We start from the raw sequence: 23302 nt of genomic DNA on the forward strand, positions 1-23302 counted from the left end.
CATTTTAGAATTTAGGGAAATGGGTTATGTTTAATAGCTTATTGCCTGAAATCTTTCCATAAAGGAAGGCTCAACAATTCCTTACAATTGAACATTTTTTTCATTTATGCTATCCCTCTGCTTTTTTGAGATCAGAGGGCACATAGATGTCCTTTGAGCTGTTTCTTCATATTATTGGCTTGGGTAGAATTTGCATAGTTTTCCGTATTTCCATATTTCCACAATATCAACAGAAAATATGAGCAGTTTAAATATCCAATACTGGTCTTTTTAGTCTGGTGTAGGCTAAACCTCCAGTTCTGGTTGGCATCTAGAAGCAAACAGTCCTCCGTCCACTGAATATATTTACTTTCCTTCTTTATCCCTCCAACAAAATGTGAATGGGGGCAGAATATACAACCTCTGAGCAGAAGTGTGAAGAACCAGAGCACAGTTTTCCTCTCTCTACCTTGGTTATGTAGGTATCACATTTTAAAATAGAGCTCTCTTTAGCCTAGTCCTGGGAGTAAGGAAACTCTCCTGCTGTTACTTTCCCAACTTATGTGACTAAGAAATGAACTTCTTTTGCTAAGCCTATGAGATTCTGGAGCACTTTGTTACTGCAGCATAACCTAGATGAGCCTGACTGAAAGCACTGCTTATGAAATTGAATTCAAAGTAAAAATAAACAATAAAGAAATGATTTAAGAAGAATGACTTGTCTGGATGTCATTATGGAGAAAAATACCTTGGAGCTGTTCCCCAGATACACCAGGGTCATAAACACAGGTATTAAATTAAAATTGCTCTAATCAACATATATTTGCTTTGCCGTACAGCTGTTGGACGAGGGGCCAGTCTCTTAAACTGAATCAGATAAGGTGTGAACTTGAGTATGCTCCAAATATGGTAGTGCCGTGTCATATATTTCTGTAGTGTGCTGCTTAGATCTTACTTGGTTCTTGTTGCTTGATAGATTGTTAGTTCTCTGTGGTAAGGAACCAACAATAATCTTTTTATTCATTCTTGTATTCTTATTGCTTATCCCTGGTACTAATTATATACTCAAGAAATGTGTGTGGAATGACAAAGCAGTTCATAAGAAGTTGGCTTGATTATATCTGGCCTTTTTACTTTTAAGTCTGTGTTCTTGGGGATATGGAGGGCAAGTAATTTTCCACTTCTTGATTAGGTGATATTTTGAAGTGTTTCCATTTTAAAGTTAATTTCCAGCACTCCCATATTTATGTAGAAATACAAAACACATTTTATGGTCAGGTATAAAATTATGTTTAGATTATTTATCATTTGCCAAATCATTACTATGCTTCATTAGGGTAGGTCAGTGAATATTGATTCCAGTCATGCACTGATTCTGGTTATAGTTTGATATAAAGAACGGGCAGTCAACAGTTTTTGTTGCTGCGTGTGGATTAAACCTTTGAATTGCTGCTGTCAGGGACTGAGGAATTGAGGTAGGGAGGGAGAAGAAAGAAAAAGGTGATGGTGGCAAATGTAGGACAAATTGCTGTGGATGGATGATAAATAATAACGTACTTTCCCTTGAGGCAGCTCAGAGTACTGAACCAAATTAATTTCACTAATATTTATGTCTTATGCATGAGGCAGATGATTCACATTACCTGCCATTTTATCAGTGAGGAAGAGAAAGCTGTTACTTTCCTACAGTCTGTAGAGCTGATATAAAGTTGCTATAATAGAAATGTTTTCTTGACTGAGAACTGAAAGTTCTCTCTGCTTTAATGGGATTTATTTAAGAATATATTTTAAGCATAAGAATTAATTTCAATCTTTAAGTGTGTCAAATAAATTCTTGAGTTTAGCTTTTTAGATCATGTAATATTTAGCACATTTAAAGTAGTATTCTTTACCTAGCCTTATTTAAAAAGCCCCAAAACAAAATCTTAAGATAATGTATTTATTAAAACTTAAACCAAGTTTTTGTTATTGTAACTCACTCCTAAAGTAATATCCCTCTCATAATGCAGGTAACTCCATTTTGCATTATCTGCTATCTAGAGAGAGAGATTTTTTCCTTGTGTGAGCTCTGTTGTGAATGGAGTTTTACTTGATCACTTCCGTGGTTACCTGTCCTTTAGTGAAGTCAAAAGCCCTGGAACTTGGAATGGCATGCATTGCGGGTGGGATTGGGAAGAATGGGATCAGTGCTGGACTGCCTTGGGTACATTCTTTCTTCCTGTTATTTTATTTTATTTTATCTTATTTTATTTGTTTGTTCATTTATTTATTTTACCTCCTGTTATTTTAAACATAGTGTCTCAAAATTAACAACTTTCTTGGTTTTGTTTTATTATTTGTCAGTATTATTAGACGTAATAGGTATTCATTAAAGAAGATTTAGAAAATATACCCTAACAGCAGTCACACTGTTTCCTGCCCAATATGGTAGCCATTAAATGAAAATAAGCTAAAATTTAACAAATTAAAAATTTAGTTCCTTGGTTGCACTAAGTCACATTTTAAATGCTTAAAAACCATATATGACTATTGGCTCTCACACTGCAGAGTGTGCAGATTATAATAATTTCCATTACTGTAGGAATTTCTCTTGAACAATATTGTTAGACCCAGTGTACCTATATATGTAGTCCTTTTTATAATAAAAATAGGATCATTCCATGCATACCGTTTTCTTATTGTTTCACTTTGTGTTGTGAATACATTTCATAATCAATGAATATTTTTATCTTATCTTATTTTTAATGGCTGTCAAGAATTATATGGAAATAACCATTATTTTTGTATCACTTACCCGTATTAGACCATTTATAATATTTCTGGTTTTTCACTTTTGTTTTATAAACAGTACTATAGAGAATATCCTCTTCATTAAATATATGGGTAAACCTTAAATTACTTTAGCATAAATTCCTGGAAAGCCACAGCTTTTAATAAGAACCAAAGAAATGTAGCTGCTGAAGATCTCTAGTAGGATTCTTGATTTAGTCATATTATGTATTTATATGTCATTCATAAATGAGCTAGGTTAAGGAAAGTCATTTCTCACATATTCCTTACTCTTTACAAAAATTCACTGAAGGTTCAATGAAGCCCTTGAGACTATTATTCACTTGATTTTGTTTCATGATTGTCTCTTTTCCTTTTTCCTGCCAGAATACCTCCCATAGGCATTTTTACCATCGGTTTTCCATATAAATACTGAATTGGGATCTTTTAAACAAGTCTCAATATAGTATTTTCATAAAAAGTAAAAGTTGGCAAAATTCCACACTTCGTTTCTTAAAAAGGAGAGGAAGAGCCAAGAATAATAGTAATTTCTCCCTTCTGAAAAAATCCCCATTGACGCTGAACACTGTTATCTTGATAGCTTGCCCACTTAGGTAGGTTCAACTGCTTTCAAGAAAGTTAGAATATTTATGCATTTACCTGATAAATTTGGGACTACTTTAGTAGGCATTCTGGTTAATGGAAAATATATACACACATGCACACGCACATTTATATGGAGAGTTTTAAATATGCTCATTGTGTTTTATTAGAAATTCCATAGTGATTGTCTTAATTCTCCTAAGGCCTTAAGAAATAGATCAAAGATGTTTAAATTAGAGGGAAAAAGGTCAAAAACCAAGAGCAATCAAAAAAAGACCTCATGCTTTTTTTAAAGTGATGCATGGATTTGCATATGACTCAAGTCTGCCCATTAAAGGAATTAATTTTACATTTGCCTTTACTTTTAGATTAACCGTGGTGATCCAAAACAGTCTGGATTTCAGTGAGATGATGCATGGCTTAAGTTTGTGGTTGTATGAAAATGGTATTTGAGGCAAATGGCTCATGTAATCAGTTTTCCCTTTATATGGTTACCGTGTTATCTGAAATGTGTGTACATATTAAAGCTGTGTCCTTGCTTTGTTTAGTTCTGTGGTAACGGAAATTGCAGAAGCAGGCCCAGATGGGAAAGACTTCCAGAGTCCTTTCCACTCTTCATTCTCTGCTGACCAAACTACATCGAAAGTTAAGGGTAATAATTGCAGTTCCAGGCTTTAAAAAATCTTAGGTACTCTTGTTTTAGTTCTTAAATTATTGGAATGTATTAATTTTCTCTTAAAATGGAGTGAGTGTTAGACTTTCATCTGTAAACAGAATCCAAGGATTAAGTATGTAAACGTTACTGTGAGTTGTTTCGTATTTTGCCCTTAGATATGACAGTTACAAATAAGCCATTAAGAAATCCCACAGGGCAAAAAGTGACAAGGCAAGAAACAACAAATGCTGGAGAGGTTGTGGAGAAAAGGGAACCCCCTCACACGGTTGGTGGGACACAAGATGGTGTAGCCACTTTGGAAAACAGTGTGGAGGTTCCTCAAGTTAAAAATAGAGCTACCCTGTGACCTGCAACTGCACTACTGGGTATTTACCCCAGAGATACAGATGTAGAGAAAAGAAGAGCCACATGCACCCCAGTGTTCATAGCAGCAATGGCCACAACAGCCAAACTGTGGAAGATGCTGAGATGCCCTTCAACAGATCAGTGGATAAAGATGTGGTCCATATATACGATGGAATATTACTCAGCTATCAGAAAGGATGAATACCCACCATTTGTATCAATGTGGATGGAATTGGGGGAAATTGTGCTAAGTGAAATAAGTAAAACAGAGAAAGACAGTTATCATATGGCTTCACTTACTTGTGGAACATAAGGAATAGCATGCAGGACCTTAAGAGAAGGAAGGAAAAATGAAAGTGAGAAATCAGAGGGGGAGAAGAGCCATGAGAGACTGTGAACTCTGGTAAACAAACAGAGGGTGTTGGGGGGGGGGGTGAGGGGATGGGTGAGCCTGGTGATGGGTATTAAGGAGGGCACGGATTGCATGGAGCACTGGGTGTTATAAGCAAACAATGAATCATGGAACACTACATCAAAAACTAATGATGTGCTTACTGTATGGTGACTAACATAATAAAAAAATTATTAAAAAAAAAATCCCACAGAGATGGGGCGCCTGTATTACTGAGTCAGTTAAGTGTGGGACTCTTGATTTCAGCTCAGGTCATGATCTCAGGGTCATTAGATCCAGCTCCATGTTTGGTTCAGCACTCAGTGTGGAGTTTGCTTGAGATTCTCTCTTGCCCTCTGCCCTCCGCTCCCCGCCCCCCAAACTGTGCATTGTGCACACGTGCTCTCTCTCTCTCTCTCTCTCTCTCTAAATGGATAAATAAAATCTTTTTTAAAAAGGAAATAAGAAATCCCACAGGGTATCCAAATATATGTTTATTTTGTGTCAAGCCTGAAAATTCCTAAATTAGCTGTGTGGTACAAATATTCGTGGTTAGAAAAAGAGGGTGTATATTTTCTTTTGCCTCTTATTTGCTGTGCCTATTTTGGGACACAGTTTTGAGTGTTGATCTTTAGAAGGATTATGCTGGAGCATGAGGTTTGAGGGAGCAAGAGCAGGAAGTATTCTAGTGAGTCTCCTAAAACGGAACCCAAGCTGTCATGGGTGTTATTTCTGTGTCTTGGTTTCATGCTTTCCCACAGGGGGATTGTTTGATGGGATGAGAAAGAGGTCATTGGTCATGGGAGTAGCAGATAAGATATTTAGGACAAACGTGTAGATGTGCCTTTCAGAATTGACCTAAGAAGAAGAAAGCTTGAATTACAGTTCTGGGGCGATCTTGTCTTGTACTTGTGTGGATGATAAGGTAGAAATTAAATGCTTGGCTTTAGTATTAGGTATGAATTCTATTTTACTGCTTAGAAACTGTCATCTTGCACAAATAATTTAGTTGCTGTGAACCTCAGTCTCTCATTTATAAAACAAGTATCTACATATTGCATTAGGTTGTTAATGGAAGTTACGTGAAATAATGAAGCAGGTAGAGCCGCAGTAAATGCTTGTTCCCGTCCATTCTCTTTTCCCTCAGGTAGCAACAGTAAGGTGTTCTTCATAGGTGGGTTTTGGATTCTGACACTCAGTAAAAGCTTAATGATGGACTGGGTGGCAGTTACCATATGCTGTTCTTTGTTATCATCAATGTGAATTAGTTTATGTCCTTTGTTTCATAGCCTATGTAATTTTTTTAAACTTGAATTGTGATTTAGTAAGATATGAAATCAGTTGTTTTTCTTCAACCCGGGAGAAAGGAGCTGAGGTGGGATACAAAAATATGATTGAATAACTGTTTCTAAAAATACTGTAATATTGGTTTGGGATGTGTGTGGGCAAGACAGGTGAAGGACCAGTTATAAAATAAGCCACAGGATAAAAAGTAAAACAAAAAACAAAGAAGAAAGGAAAGAATATTGCTAATAGGATAATTTATAAAATCCAATAGAAAAAACAAAAATCAGTTTAAAAAAATTACTCGGTTTCTTTCCTAAAGAATGAAAACTTAAAGAGTTATATTCTTTGTTAGACTGAAAGTACAATAGCACTTTGAAGTTCAGTCTGTTGAATCAGTTCTCAGAGGTACAGGAAAATAATAGTAATGATATAATTTATTTTTTAAATACTCTTATTTATGTTAAGTTCAATTAGCCAACATATAATACATCATTAGTTTTTGAGGTAGCGTTCAGCGTGTCGTTAGTTGTGTATAACACCCAGGGCTCATCAGATCACGTGCCCTCCTTAATGCCCATCACCCAAAGCAGAATCAGGATGTTATGGTATGGGTTCAACCCTATGTTCCTTGTGGAAGATGCTTTTAAATGTGTATTTTTAAACCTTGTATCTAGTGGTATGAAGACTAGTTTTAATTGGTCTTAACATTTTATACTAGTGGGGAGTTTGCCTGGAATACTAAGTCCTTGAAACTTGAGAGAGGGGAGATGCAGGTGACAGTTTAGGGAAGGTTTCAGAAAGAGACAGATTGGGAAGCACCCTTTTGCATGTGGTCATTGTCCCTTAGAACTGTAAAAATTCTGTGATCCTGTTATAAACTTGTAAAGTCAGACTAAAGTTATCTGCTTTGTTCCTTATTAGTGTTTCATTAGGCTGAGTCTAGTCAGGTTTTTTAAAAAGTCATCTCCCCCTAAATAAAAGAAAGCATAAAACAATAATTGACTTGGCACAAATGAATTCATTGTTCATAGGGCTCTTATCATTTAGCCTTTATTTCATTCCAGCAGGTGTATTTTTAGCACTTTCTGTGTACATGCTTCTGTTTTTGAAAGGCAGATGAAAAGATCCTGATTGAAGGGACAGGGTATTATAGTGAGTCCCTATTATGTGCCGAGAGTCATATTAGGTTTATATGTATTGTCTCAATTATAATGGTAGTTCTCTGAGGAGGGTAGTGTTATATGAAAGAGGAAATGGAGATTGACAGAGGTGAAGTAACTTGCATAAGGTCAGACAATTGTAAAGGACAGAGCAGTGTTCTAAAACCCAGGTTTGTCTGACTCCTGGACAGTACTTTCTTTTAGACTTGACTTTTGGGGGTTTCCAAGTAGAAAGAGAGATCCTTTGTTATAATCATTCTTTTTTTTTTTTTTTTGAGATTTTATTTATTTATTTGACAGAGATCACAAGTAGGCAGAGAGGCAGGCAGAGAGAGGGGTGGGGGAAGCTGTATTACTGAGTAATTACTCAGTTACTGTATTACTGAGTAATTACTGCTCAGCAGGGAGCCTGATGTGGGGCTTGATCCCAGGACCCTGGGATCTTGACCTGAGCCGAAGGCAGAGGCTTAACCCACTGAGCCACCTGGCACCCCTGTTACAATCATTCTTATTTATTTCAGGGCACGCCTTATCTTAAATTGTGGCTTGTGTAAGTAGTTAATGCTGACTTCACAGATGTATTGTGGTGTGGTTTAATTCTATTGCAAAAGGTTATGTCATTGATTTCTGGCTCTAAAAATCTGCTATATATAACAGAATAATCTGTTTCTAAGTTACTTTAGAGCAGTGGGCCTTTTAAAAATTTCTTGATTGTCTATATTTATAGGTAAATTTGACAATGGGAACAAAATCTAAGTGGAGGATTCTTTTATTATTATTATAATACCAAAATTTGATCATAAAGAACTTCTCTTCTGTATGAATTCGGTAAATTTTTACTTGGATTAATTTTCTGAGGGAGTAAATATTTTCTAATGTCTTAGGTGTACGTTATGGTGATCTCCATGGTATGTCTAGTTACCATTTGTCACCAAAGTTATTATGATATTTTTGAGAATCCACCTCACACTGTACTTCATATCCTCGTGACTTATTTATTTTATCACTGGAAGTTTGTACCTCCTAATCTCCTTTGCCTACTATATGCTGGGCACTGTTCTAAAGACTCCTCAAATATTTATTATTTTTGTTATCTTTTTGTCCTAATTAGGTGCCATGTGTTGGGCACCGTTATTATCTCCTTCTTTTTACAGAAGAGAAAATGGAAGAGCAGAGAGAATGGCATTCTAGGGCCCTAGAACTGGGAGGTGGTGGAACCAGGTTTCTAACCCTTGCCTTCTAGTTCTTAACCACAGCTGTGTTCTTAAGTGGTTAACTAAGATATTTTGCCATTAATAAGTGAAGTAGACTTATAGAGAATTTTATTTTTTTGAACTTTTTAAAAAAAAGAAGTGCAGTCTTATTTTTTTTCCAGTGAGGCACATGGAAAAAAGTATTAAGTAGGCATCTAATTAGACACGACAGGCATGCTAATCCCAGATATTGACAGAATTCTGATTTTTTGGTGACTTCTGTATGAAAGGCAAAGACTAAAAAAGTTATTAAAAACTTGGGGTTTGTACACAATAAAAAAGCTATTTCTTGACTATTTTACTTCAGAGTCATTTTTACGGTCTCAGCATTATATAATCTGGATCTGAGTTCTTTACCACATGTATTTGCTGCATTTTGTTCTAGTCTGTAGCTTTCCTTTTCATGTTCATAACTGTATCATTTGAAAAGCAGAAAATCAAGTACAATTAATGATGAAGTACAATTAATTAAGATTTTTTTATGGTTTGGGTCTTTTTATCTTAAAAAAATCTTTCTGTCTCAAGGTCATAAACATTTTCTTCAGTGTTTTGTCCTATGGGTTTTATTGTTTTAACTTTTATATTTAAGTGTATGTCTCATTTGGAGGTAATTTGTTTGTGTCCTGTGAGGTAAGAGTCAAACTTTGTTTGTGTTTTTCCTTTTTCTTGTCTGTAGATAGCAGTTGTTCCAGCATGACTTGTTCAAAAGATTATTTTTTCTTTCCATCATTGTATTACCTTGCCTTCTCTATAGAAAATCAATTGACCGTACATGTGTTGGTCTGTTTTCTTTTTTGTTGATCTAAATATCTGTTTTTAATCCCAGTAATTCACTGTCATAATTACTGTAGCTTTATAATAAATCTTGAAATTGGGTGGCATGATCCCTTTAATTTTACAGGTGTAGAATTTCCAGCTTGATTCTTGGAGTATCTCTCTCTGTTTACTTTTTCATATCATATTTTCCTTTAATTCTTTGAATTCAGTTGTAATAATTGCTTTAAAGTCCTTGTCTGCTAAGTCCAACATCTAGGCCATCTTGGATATGATTTCTCTTGACTTTTGTTGTTGTTGTTCTTGATTGTGGATCACATTTTCTTTTTTCCTTATATGTCTAGTAATTTTCTTATCCAGTGGTAGATATTGTAGAGGCTGCAATGTTATTTTTATCTATCTTGCTCTGAAAATATTTTATTATTGTTTTTGCAGAGTTTGGTTGCTGGGAAGTCACCCTGAACTTCTGGATGTTTGGGGTTATGCTCTATTAGTGCATTTCTGTGGAAGGTGTTCCCTAAGATCTTCATCTTAGTGGAACTCAGTGTTCATATTGTCTCCTCTGCAGATCTTGTTGAAGTTTGGTTTTAGAATTTATTAGGGTGTGTCTAGATTAGGGCTTATTCCAGGGCAGTTTTCAAGTATTTTGGCCTTTTTGCATTCTGAAGAGCTTTATTTATATGGATCATATAGAACATTAGAAATCAAAACTACAAAAAGTTAGTAAAAATACTGGCATTAATGCAAATAGTCTTTATTATCTGGCTTAATCAGTCGGCTGGATTGTCATACCTGCTTCTGTGTGCAGTTATGTTCTGATGACGTAGATTCAGATTTTAGTTGGAAGAGGGAAATGTATTTAATAACATTTTCAAATAATTATGAATATTCTCCTTTGATATTCCAATCCAGACATGGCAAGTGGTAGTTTCTAAATTAGTAATTGCAATATGGAAACAAACCATAACAGAAAACTTTTTATATTCTGTAACATCACAGTAAATTAGTCTGTGTTTCACTTTGAAGGAATTTGTACCCAGACATGATTTTGTAACAGTTTCCGTTGGTCACTTTGAAAGTATTGATTCACTCAGACAGAAATTCCAAAATGTTGACACATTTTAAATACCACATCAAAAAATTACATTTGTTACATCAGTGTTAGCAGAAGAGTGTAAGTATTTACAGTAAGTTCAAGTTCATGTAGGTAGATTAAAAATTTTACAAAGTTCTAATTTTGCTTGAGCGCTTAAATTTTATCATTGATATTTAAAAAATGCCTGCCAGATACCCAAGTCTGAATGACCATAGTATTTCTGTTCATATTTCTTTTCATTAAAAAGGTTGCATCATGACAAACAGTGACTAGTTCAGTGTGTAGCCTCAGTAATCACCCAAGTCGTCTGATTGAGACAACTCTTGTGTCTTTCATAGGCTGCAGTCCTTCAGGCGTGTTCCAATTCTTCACAGAGAACATTAAAAAGGTGTGAATCCAAGGTTCAAGATTTAGTAAAATTAATAATTTTTACTGTCATTAAGGATATTCTAAAATGAAACTGCTTGTTTTTTCTAAGGTGATTGCATGGTCGTGAAGAATGCATTGATCACTATGTATAGTTGGGTGCCACTGCCTTGATTTGTAGCAAGTTACCAGCAATTTTGTTACTTTTGCACCATGTGCAGATGTTACTACTAACAGCAAAGCAAGGAAATCAGTGACTCTGTAGACCCCAACTCTCTGCTCTAAGGTGGTCTTTTGTTTTCTCAGCTCTGCACCGTGTTGAAGAGATGTTTTTAGGATCTCTATACTTTCTGACAACCAGACTTCCATTTTCTCTCAGCCCTACTGTCCCCACCAACCCCCAGCCCTTTTTGACCTCAAGTAACTCTGTTTTGTGCTCAACCCAATAGCAACTACTGTTAAGTCTCAGATGGCCTTGTCTTATACAAACTATACAGGCCAGCCCACAGCCTTGTTATCAGCAGGGGTCCCCACACAGACATCTGAGCCCTGCTGTCTGTAGAGTCCCTCCTCTCCAGTTTGCCATCCGGCAGATTCCAACCAGTTTATCTACTCCAAATTCAGATCACTTGTCTTCTCAGCTCAACATGCCAAGCGTGTTCTGCTCTGATTCTAGCTGTATGCAGGCAGTTGCCACATTGCCGCAGGCAGAGTAGTTGAGTGGGAGATGGTATCCACCTTTTGAGTTTCCTTTCTTTCGAAGATCACAGTTTAACACTACTGTTCATCACTGCCTTCAATGAGTTGCTTCATATATTTTGTCCAGTTCCGTAATTATTTACATTAGGAAGAGAGGGCTAGTCTGCTGTTACTCCATCTTGGCTGGAAACCAAAGCCTTCATTTGTAATTTCAGTTAATTGTATTTTTATTTCTAGAGGTTCTTTTTGGTGGTTTTACAAATTTGCCTTACCACTTTTTATAGTTTCATATTTCAGCTTGTCTTTTATTTCATTAAACACAATAAACAGTTCTTTTTATATTGTAACTGATAGTTCTTTCTGGTATTTGAAGTTTTTATGAGTATTTTTTTGTGTTGTTTATTGATGTTAGTTGTTGCTTCTGCATTTTAGATTACCTCTGCCTGGTTATCTTGGCTCTGTGCTGGGCGTTTTACTACAAATTTATTGACAGGACTAACTTTTTGCCCTTTGATGAAGGTACCCTCCCCTGAGGGGATGGGCATATATGTTTGCCAGATACCCTGATGTTACTGCCAATCTGGGACCACCTTAGGATCAAATTCGAGGCTTCAGATAGTTTGGACACCCTGTTTTTCCAACCAGATGTGTGGTTCCGTATTAGGGTGAGTTCACGTCACTTTCTCCTCATCCTGAGGATAGCCCTTGTTGTGTGGGGACAGTCTTTGTTAGACTCTTTACTTTGGGGGGTACCTGGGTGGCTCAGTGGGGTAAGCCTCTGCCTTCCGTTCATGTCATGATCCCAGGGTCATGGGATGGAGCCCCGCATAGGGCTCTCTGCTCGTCGGGGAGCCTGCTTCCTCCTCTCTCTCTGCCTGCCTCTCTGCCTACTTGTGATCTCTGTCAAATAAATAAATAAGATCTTAAAAAAAAAAAAAAGAATCTTTACTTTGGGGAGCCCAGCAATGATTGCTCTTCCCTTTGACCTTTGAGACACTGCAAGGACAGCTTATATTTTTCTGTATTAGTAATTGCTTTCAGAACAAAGGCAGTTTCCATACACATTTATCCTCTGGATTCCCATTTGCTCCTTAGTTTTGGGCTAGTAATTCTTTTTCTTTTTTTTAAGATTTTATTTATTTATTTGACAAGACAGAGATCCCAAGTGGGCAGACAAGCAGACTGGGCAGCGGGTGGGGGGAGGGGCAGGCTTCCTGCTGAGCAGAGAGCCCCATGGGGGGCTTGATCCCAGGGCCCTGAGATCATGACGTGAGCAGAAGGCAGAGGCTTAACCCGCTGAGCCACCCAGGCGCCTCTGGGTTAAGAATTCGTTATCTCAATAGCTCTTAGATGATTTTAAGAAGTTACATTTTTGTTTCAACTCCAGTTCTGTTCACTGTTTATAGCCTAAGGATTGTTCAGCTAATACTGAAAACAGGAAATTGTGTCATGTAAGTTCTAATCCAAATTCAGTAAGCCATACTACTATATAGGATCATACCATATATATGTGTGTGTTTATATGTGTATGTATGTGTATATATTCATGTTACTTGAATTTTCTTGTTTACTCTTAGTAATAAATAAATTCTTAATGATTTTTTAAAATAAAATATGGTAATTTACGTTTATGCCATGTAAAATGTATCCTGAATGAAAAAATAAATGGTTTTTCAAATAATATGTACCATATATAAATAAGTACAGCATTATAGTAGTATAACACTAGTATTATACAATTATTGTACATGTTTCTGTGGGAGAGACAGTCCGCATATGTATCAGCCACAGAATATGTCATATATATCACTTAGAAAAAATGTCTTTCAAAAGCGTGTGTGTTGGTGAGAGTCGTATACATTGAAGATTGTAGTTAGTTAAAATTTGATCCCTTGATATTTTGCTCTAAAATTGGGTTTTATTTGCTAAAAATTATAATGCATATAGTCCTTTTGTGACTCAATTTTGGAAGCTAAGTCAAATGAATATTAAAGAGTAAGATGACTATGGAACACATTTTGACATAAACATAACTTCTTTAAAAATTTAGTGTTCAGGGCGCCTGGGTGGCTCAGATGGTTAAATGTCAACCTTTGGCTCAGGTCATGATCCCAGGGTCCTGGGAGTCCCACTTGGGCTCCCTGCTCAGTGGGGAGTCTGCTTCTCACTGCCACTCTGTTCCCCCTGCTTGTGCTCTCTCACTCTCTCTGTCATATAAATAAATGAAAATAAAATCTTGAAAAAAAAAATTGATTGTTCATTGTGAGGAATAGTTTTAGACTATTAATGTAACTCTAAAATTCATGTAACAAAGCATTTATAACATTAATAGAGGGTTTTTACCTTTTATAGTGAAAATTATACTAAACACTTTTTGATAATTTACCTAAAGGTCTTGATATGTTTTTAACAGTTTTTTTTTTTAAAGATTTTATTGATTTATTTGACACAGAGAGAGAGAGAGACAGATCACAAGTAGGCTGAGAGTCAGGCAGAGAGGGGTTGCAGGCTCCCTGCCAAGCAGAGAGCCCATTGTGGGGCTCGATCCCAAGACCCTGAGACTATGACCTGAGCCAAAGGCAGAGGCTTAACCCACTGAGTCACCCAGGTGCCCCTTGCTATGTTTTTAGCTTGGAAAATTCATACTGTTTCTGTTTCTTTTTTTTTTTTTTAAGATTTTATTTATTTATTTGACAGACAGAGATCACAAGTAGGCAAAGAGAGAGGGGGAAGCAGGCTCCCTGCTGAGCAGAGAGCCTGATGTGGGGCTCCATCCATGAGGGTTAACCCACTGAGCCACCCAGGCGCCCCTTCTTTTATCTTCTTAAATAAATTAATAATACCTTTAATTAAATATAATTTATCCCAAAAAAATATGATTTACATAATAGTACTCTTTATTTTTCTAGGAATTTGATAGGCTTTGTGTACATGTAGAAATATTTTCTTTTTTGGAAGAATTAAAATGAAATGAATGCTTAAATTTAATAGTTTTGAGGAATGAAACAATTTTAGTTCCTACTGTATTTGCTGGTCACAGGGTAAAGGCATGAATCTGGCTCATTATAGCTGAATGCTTGTACCAGAAATAGGAAAATCACATGTCCTTCTTGCCATGAGCTCTTTTGAGAATGACATTTTGAATATTGTAATCCTACCTTAGTTTTAGCTATCTGTTGTTATGCCAGCTGCTGTACTTTCTCCATCCTCCTAAACTCAAAATGAGATAAACGGATTTGAGATAAATCAGTTGAACAATTGGATACAGTTAAGTCGTTTGGGATTCCAGATTTGATGATGACCTAATTGGTTAAAGATAGTGCGAGGAGATTTTGAATGGCCACAGTAGTCTTGAATTTATGTACTGGGTATTATTCAGATTTTAGTTTCCTTGTTTTTCTTTCAAACCTTACTTTGAGTGTTGTTTGTATACCTTGGGAACTTTGCTTCAGACATTTGTGCTACTTTTAAAGGAGAATTTGTTTCATATTAGTGTCTTGTCGGTGTATATTGATGTTACAAGATGGGTTTCTAATTGCATTATGTATTACAGGTCATATTTTGTGACTGTTTGGTAGCTCAGAACTTTGAAAGCAGAATTTGAAGCAGCGAGAGTTGAGAGTTGTTCATGTCACCAGGTCAAGTGTAGACTGATATTCTTGAAAGCCATTGTTGCTACCTTTGCCTGATGTATGTGCTGTTCTTCTGATGTTAGAAAACAGGGAAACAGATCCCCATAGAGAATAGTGTAAAACAGCAATTTGATTGGAGGAATTGCTTGGGAGAAGCTTGGGACGTTTTAGTATATACCCCACAACTTCCATTGATGATGGGCTCAACTTCGAGTTTTGTCAAAGTGTTAGGGTAAATCAAAAATGATTTTTTAAAATTTTTATTTAATAGGGTAGGGGAGGAAAAGATTCTACTTGAAGTAACTTTTTTTTTTTTTTTAATTAAGATTTCAGAACATAATGTTTTACGTCTTTGGCTATAAACTACCTTAGATATCTAGAAATCATCTACCTAGTCCAGCTCCTTCACTTTATAGACCTGGAACTCTGGCCCAGAGAATTTTACATGTGCCCTGGCTCATTGCTTCTCAAACTGTATGTGGTAGAGGACCAGTTTTCCTCCTCTCCAGTACATGGCAGCCAGTAATTTTGTAAAGTATAATAAAAATGAAATGTGGGAAAAAGTAATTTTAAAAGAGCATACGCAATTCTAAATGCTGCCTCTTAATTTCTGTGCTTCTTTCAATGTCTGTGTATTGCAAAGAGACATACTTTGTATGTCACTGCCCAAGGTTGGAGTTGGCAAGCTCTGACCTATGAGCCAAATACAGCTCACCCCTTGCTTTTTGTATGACCTATAAGCTAAGTATTGTTTTTACATTTGTAAATGATTTTTTAAAATTCACAATACTAGTATTTTGTGACACATGAAAATTATACAAAATTCATACTACACTGTCCATAAATAAAATTTTATTGGAACACAGCCACACACATTCTTTTAAATATTGTCTGTGGCTACTTTTTCTCTGTAAGGATGAGGTTGAGGCCGGGATGAGTAGTTCAGAGACCATATGTTCTATAGAGTCTGATATATATGTACTATTTGTGAAGATCTAAAGAGTTGGCTCTAGGACAGAGCATTGAGTTAGTAGTTAGTGGCAGTGTTGAGAGTATAAGCAAGGTCTACATTTACAAATGCACTTTAAATATTATCATTAGCTGCTGTGTAATATCAGGCTCCGTGCTTAGCGCCTTTGCATGCTGCTCTGCTCTCATGTAATCTTCCCAGCGCTGCCCTTTTATACAAGTCAGAAGTTAGCTTTCTTCTGGTTGTGGATGGCTTTATTGCCCCCCAAACTCTTGATTCTACTGAGTTTTGTTGTTTTAATTAACCGCTATCCAATTAATTTAAAATGGTTGAGTATTTTCTAATGTGGATTTTGTAGTCAGCATCGGGTTCAGAAAATTCAGCTTCTTTTTCTCTGCTGCTGCATTACTCAGCACGGATGTTTCTGTGCATTCAGGTCTGATGGAAGTAATAATGGGACTCAAAATCTTTAGAAAACAGGTATTTCCAGTAAAAAGATTACCCTTTAAAAGTCACCCCAAATAAAGCAAAACTGCAGCTGAACTGTAATGGCAGATTTCTATTGTAAAGTAGCAGAGAGATAATAGGTAAAATACCAGCTACAACAAAAAAGATTGAGGTTTTAGATGACTTTTGGAGGAACAAGAAGGCTTTCAGGTTTTTGCCTCTACCTCGTAAGCTGCACAATAAAAGCTCCCATCGTATTATTGTCAGGTCTTGTTAAATTAAGATATTGCTTTACTTGTTTAAAGCAGGTTCTGCAGATCTCCAGGTATGCATTAAAAATCTCTGCATTTCATGGTAGCTGTTACTTCTTTGTTTTCCTGCCCTTTGCATGTGATTAGTCAACAACTCAGTAAAGGTAAAGTGATAGCTGTCACCTTTACATTTGATACATGAGTCTGCTTCATGATAAAGACCCTTTACAAGCCAGACCTTCATGTTGGGGTTTCTTCTTGGAATCAAAAACAAAAAACTGGGGTGCCTGGGTGGCTCAGTGGGTTAAGCCTCTGCCTTCGGCTCAGGTCATGATCCCAGGGTCCTGGGATCCAGCCCCCACATCAGGCTCTCTGCACAGCAGGGAGCCTGCTTCCCCCTCCCCACTGCCTGCCTCTATGCCTACTTTGTGATCTCTGTCTATCAAATAAATAAATAAAATCTTTTTAAAAAATAAAAAATAAAAACAAAAAACCAAGAACAAAACAAAAACCCCACAAAACTGTTGCCATGAAAGCTTATTCTTGCTGATGGAAGAGTAACTACAGTTTGATACTGTGATACTTGCTATTTTATTCTACTTACTCTCGAGTCAGTTTGCAAACATCTGGAAAATAATTATGATTGCTTTCATTCCGGGGTGAAATAATATAGAAGCGCTTGGCAAAATCTCTCCACCACGGCTAGTTTTTACTGTCCCAGATCTGAAAGTAGCAAAGATTTAATGCAAGAGGTGCTGATGTACACTGTTCCGGCAGGTGTGTCTTAATTCTAGATAAGGCTGATCCTTTGTACGTTATAATAAAGCTATTGACTAGATGGCTTCTGGATAAAAGGAAGGAGAAGAGCTTAATAAACAGTGGGACTTATTCCTTAGTAATATAGGAGGATTGCCTTCCAAATATTACAGAGGAATGTAGGTACTTGGAATGTCAATGAATGAAAATTCAGGACTCATCAACAGTAGTAGCTCAGATGTTTTTAGACATTATATAAAAGGTCTTGAACTACTTATTTGAATTTAATATTTCTGCTTTAAATTTATGTTGTTAGGCTAGCGGTAAGTAGCCTAACAAGTAGCGGTAAGTAGTAACGGCTACTGTTCTTCTCTGGGGTACACAAAATTGTAGCTATCTAAACTGTTAGAATTTCTAACTTGGAATTGAACCTTGCTTGCTTGGACGAGTTTTTAACGTATGTATTAGCTTAACCATTGGTTGGGTAACGTTACAGCAACACCCCTCCCATCCCCATACACTCACATACCAGATGTGGTTGAGAAATGTTTGGGATTAATAAATTACTCCATCTGGATTTTACTTAAACAAGTGCTTCTGTCTTTTGGGAGCCTCCATGTCTAAGGATTCTCTGTAGCCACTTTCTACTGAATATAGCATGTGCAACACTCATTTCTTAGCATATATTATAGTGATTGAGTTTCTGTCCCTAAACATTTTTCATGGGAAGAATTATTGTGGAAGGCAGCCCTTTTTTGCAGCTCGACTGCAGGGGACTAGAGTTGCATGCATTACCATGTCTGCTAAACTTCTTGGAAGCAAGCCAGTATCTTATGGTGAGTTTCATATGTAAGCAGTGAGCCACTAAAAGGCTTGCACAGTATTACAACTCTTCTGAGCAGAGGAAGCATTAGGAAATTCAGCAGTAAAGCAGCAGCAACAAGCAGCCACAGTGGTAGTAAAGACAGGAAGGTTCACGGGTTGCAGATTTCATGGTGCGAGGCAGTGAGCACACAGCTTCCCATTCTGCTGCCCGAAGGAGGCAAACCCAAACTGTCTAGTGCAAGATTTTTCTAGTTTCATGTTTATGATGTTAAGTCATGTGATAATACTGTACCACAAGTTGCCAACTTTGCTTTACTCTAGAGAGGATCCTTTGCTGCAGTGCTTTTTTTCCATCTTTCTGTTGCTTTCTTTCTTCCTTTTTTTTCTTGAAAGAGAAAAAATCGTGCAATGTATGTTTATGCCTACACCATGCCGAGGCGACACTTACCAGTAAATAATCTCTGTATCCCTGAGGTAAGATACTGTTTCTGCTTTCCCTGCACAGTGCTGCTGCAGCACGGAGCTGATCCAAACATTCGGAACACTGATGGGAAATCAGCCCTGGACCTGGCAGATTCTTCAGCAAAAGCTGTCCTTACAGGTAAGCAAACAGAGAGCTACCTAATTATTTTATCTATGGAACTACTGGCTTGATTTGATAAAATTGGTACGCGCTGCGTTTTATTTTCCTGCTGGTGAAGCTCAACAAATAGCTATGTGATTACCTCTACTTTATTAGTGATTTGCTATATTAACTGTCTCATTAATTTCTATGCCATCAGAAGCAGAAGCAATAAACTGTTTATTCATAGGATTTCTGAGAATTACAGCACTAAATGATAACATACAGTGTTCACTCATATTTTAGTCCTTTCTTATGGTTTAGATCGTAATTTTCCTGTACCTCATCTTCTCAGTAGATATCTTTTAAAGACCTTCACCACTGAGCAAGCAAGGGCATTTGTCTTACTTTATAAAAGTAGTTTTGATCGAAAGGACAACCTGCTGCCTTATTACTCAGGGGAATGGTTAAGTAAAATATGATGCTGCCCCTCCTTTGCCCTTCTGTTTGTGTTTTTACCCTGTCTCCTCACTCTGCCCGAGATAGCTGAGTACTTTGTAGATGAGGCAATGTGTTGCCTTTTCATTTCAGATCATGAAAATTTGGGGCTTAAGTATTGGTTTTGATTAAGGCAAATGTCAAGAACCAGCAAAGAGGAAATGCTAGACTAGAAAGGCTGTCTCATAACAATATAGAAAATACTGCTATAAGTGATACAGTGTTGAGCACCTATTTTCATTGATCTTCATTCTCAAAATGCTGCATTGGATCTATTTTTGCTTTTATCCTTAGCATCTGAGTTCTGCTGCCTTTGCCTTCTTTCACTTAACTGACCTTTGTAATTTGGAGCCCTTTTGTCACTGCAGTACTAACAGTATTGTTTTAGGTTGTGTGAAAGTAAATGACTTTTACCTTCCTTTTCAATTTGCCCGTGTTTGAAGAAAATAAATCTTACCTTCGCTTTTAAGTTTTGAGTACATGCTGTGCATTTTTATCAAAGATTCTGAGGTGAATGGAAAATGTTTATATATAGAAAGCTTTGAAAGTACGTGGAATTTTGCTTAATTGCTCTCATAGGAAGGCAACGTCCCACTATGTTAAAATTAAGATGATCTCTGCTAAAGTAAAGTAATATGACTTTTCTCAATTAATTGATTAAGTGATTTGGTCAAGTGAATTGGTTAAGTGATTTGGTTGCTGAATCAAGATAACATCCACTAGAGGAATAAAGCTATTTTAAACCAGTGTAGATAAGAAGAAATTTAAATATAATTATACACTTTAAAATAATGAAATTAAAATATGTTGCCCTAGGCCTCCTTAGGTTCTGCAGCTCTTCCTTCTCCTCTTTTAACAAGGCGGTGGGCAACAGTAGCAGCCTTGGAGTGGTCTCTGACGGACGGAGACGCAGCGCTCGTTCGTAGTACCGGAGGTGCCTTAGAAATGCTGACCGAGACTGTCTCTGTAGCTGCGTGTCCTCCCTCTGACCTTTCCTTCTCTCCAACCCTCAGAGCCTTCCTGGACCATTTGTGAGATTCATTTCATGCAACACTGTTTTTAGATCCACTTTCAGTTTTTTGAAAGACAGAGTTTAAATATAAAGTATTAACAGCAAGAAGCTATCTCCTAATTTGAAACAATTTCTGGGGGGACTATATCAGCTGCTCTTAGTTTGCAGAAGAGCTTTGGCATGATAACTCATGGAGACTAGGTTCCTGGAAGACAGACCCCCTATCTGTTAAACTCGACTTGAAAAGTGTCTTGCACTGTGCTTTGCTGAGACAGAAGGTCTTAATTCTTCTTAGTCATAATACTGAATTCATTAATTGTTCTTTTCCCGAATATTTACTTTTTTGGAAATGATGTACAACTTTTCAGATAGGATTTAAAAGAAAAACATCCTAGCAAGACTGAATTTTGTGGAAAATATTAAGCTAGTGATATTTACACATTCATGTTACATAATATAGCGAATTAACGCTTAAGGGAAATACATTCTAAGATGTTTCTCTGCCATGCAGGTTCTCTTCTAAGCAGTTCTTTCGAATGGAATTTATAGAGGAAATATTTCCAAAGCTAAATTAAAATGATAAGGCATTGATTTAAAAAAAAAAAAAGTCTTTAGAAAGCAATGCCTTAATTTAGAGTTAGTAGAGATTTTTTTGGGTGAAGTGTTGTTCTTTATTTTTATGCCGGTGTAGTTGTAGTACTGGTACTTACCTTGAGAGTAAACTTTCTGTTCTTAATATTTTTCTTCTTTGGGAATTTAGTTCCTGAAGATGACTTTGTAATATCTTTCATGTTACTGCTTTTGTGCATTAGCCAAAACTGTGTACAGGTGTATATGTATAATCCTTAAAGGAAATTAACAAAGTGAAAGTCTCTTTTTACAGAGTATTTTGAAATATGTAAATGACTAATAACCCCTTCTGCATAAAGAATGCGTGGATTTTTGTAAAGCTTTGCAAAACAACCCATACCCTTAGTTTTATAGGTAAGGTACCCCAGCAAGAGCCATTTGCTTTGGATAGTGCACTTAGGTATTTCAAAGAGAATAATTAGTTGGAGAGACTCATCAAACTCTTCGTTGAATTATTGTGCTAAGGTAAATGATACTGCTTAGAAGAAATCTTGAGGGCTCTTGTTTTTTGTTAGCCATTCTAAAGTTTTGGGCAGTAAACTAAAGGATTTAGAGGTGGTTTTTTGTTTGTTTGTTTGTTTGTTTTTAGGAATTAAGCATATGAAAAGTCTAAAATAGCCCATGTAAATTTTATTTAAGATCAGTGTGGGTGTGTTATGATTTTGGATTTTTAAAAATTTATTTTGGCCTTTTCCCCCCTACTTGTAAGAAATACATTCTTTGTGAAAATTAAGGAAAACAGAAAAAAGTACAGAAAAGGGAAAAAATCATTCTTAATTCTACTACCTACAGAGAACATTTAGGTATATTTTATTTATAAGCATTTTTTCTGAGCACACATACCCCACACTCTTCTTTCTCTTTATTGAAATCAGCCTTATATATTGCATGCATACTGCTTAATAATTTTTTAAAAAATTTAGTTACATGGATATTCTCAGAAAGCATTGAGTATTCTTTTGCAATATGAATTTATAATGACTTTATAATACCCTTCTGTGGATCTATTTTAGTTTTTTGAGTTAATCCTCTAGGGTTTACCTTTTAGGTAGATTGTTTTCATTCTTCATGCTTCACTGTGAATTTTGAGCCCTTTCATCAATTCTTTTGGAATTGTGCTTCTTTATCATATTCAGTCTTAGCGTCTACAGATATGCTCTGCTCTCCATTCCTGATTGAAGTATGTGAAGATTTGGAGAATGAGCTTCCCTTTTAAATGGCTGCATTGCATGTGGCATTTGGGGCATATGGGGAGAGCCACATTTAAAGTTGGACACAGGGCACGTTCATTGAAGAGGTTAAGGATGTCGGGGTGTTTGTTAATCCTGTAAAGGATAGCCTGCGAGCACAGTGGGAAGTTGAGTCTGGAGAAGTGTAATAGCAGACTGAAGCTGAGAATTTGGGAAAGGATACAGAGCCAAGGACGACAGGGCTATAAAGTGGGTGAGTTCAGATGCCGAGATTATTAGTCCCAGCAATTTCCTAGCAGGCTTAGGGTTAAAAAAGTGGGCAAGAAAGATGTATTCACACCAAGGTCTCCCAAGAATAAGCTTTAACCTGGATTCATTGCACTTCAGAGGAAATCCTAATCTGTGATTGAGGGACTGGCTCCCAGTCTTTGCAGAAGGTCTCAGCTGTGGCTCAGGCCAAAGGCAGTGTGGAAGGGTCTGGCATGTGCTTTGAGGAGCGTGGCATGTTAGGTCAACAAAATATATCTGGAATCCTACTCTTTTTTTTTTTTTTCCTACCCCACTGCTTCCTATTGCTTTTCAGATGCAACCCGGATCTTCGGTAAGATCAGTGAAGACTTCAGTGAACTGGACCCTGCCCAGATAGGTTTGACCTCAAGGTTTGCTGGAGCCACAATTTAGGTTTCCTGTCTTTTTTTCACACTTTGCATTCACCTTGTCAGTAATTCAGATCTGCTGTCCTTTTGACTCTCCAGTCCAGCCATGTCTTACCAGCTTTGCTGCTTTCGCCTTGTATATGGCTTCATCATCGTTCTTCTGTGACAGCAGTAACCTCGTAGCAAGTCTCTCTGCCTCCACTTACTCTTCACTCTCTTTTCACTGTAGCTGGAATTGGCCTTTCTAAAGCCTAGACCAGCCCTATGATTAGAAAATTCCTTTTTGTATTCTCAGTTACCCCTAATAAGTCCAAACTCTTAAGCCATAGCATACTGTGATCTGGCCCCTGCCTTGCTTATCTCTGGTCTCGTGTTCTGCTGGGTTCTCCCGTGATCTCTTTGCTTCAGCTACAAGCTGGCTCCTTGCCGTTCCTCCCGCAGATGAAGCCCTTGTCCGGTCTGGACTAACACATGC

General features: G+C 36.9%; 1 protein-coding gene across 2 annotated transcripts in view; it reads left to right on the plus strand.

The window, feature by feature from the left end:
* Window positions 1-23302, plus strand: part of TNKS (tankyrase) — a 210244-nt gene that overhangs the window by 49257 nt on the left and 137685 nt on the right. For both annotated transcript variants that reach the window (XM_045993366.1, XM_045993356.1), the window contains one exon: window positions 18785-18880. In XM_045993366.1, the coding sequence (XP_045849322.1) occupies window positions 18785-18880 (96 nt within the window). The remainder of the gene's footprint in view (window positions 1-18784; window positions 18881-23302) is intronic.

The sequence above is a fragment of the Meles meles genome, chromosome 2, assembly GCF_922984935.1.
Source record: "Meles meles chromosome 2, mMelMel3.1 paternal haplotype, whole genome shotgun sequence".
NCBI classification, from domain to species: Eukaryota; Metazoa; Chordata; class Mammalia; order Carnivora; family Mustelidae; genus Meles; species Meles meles.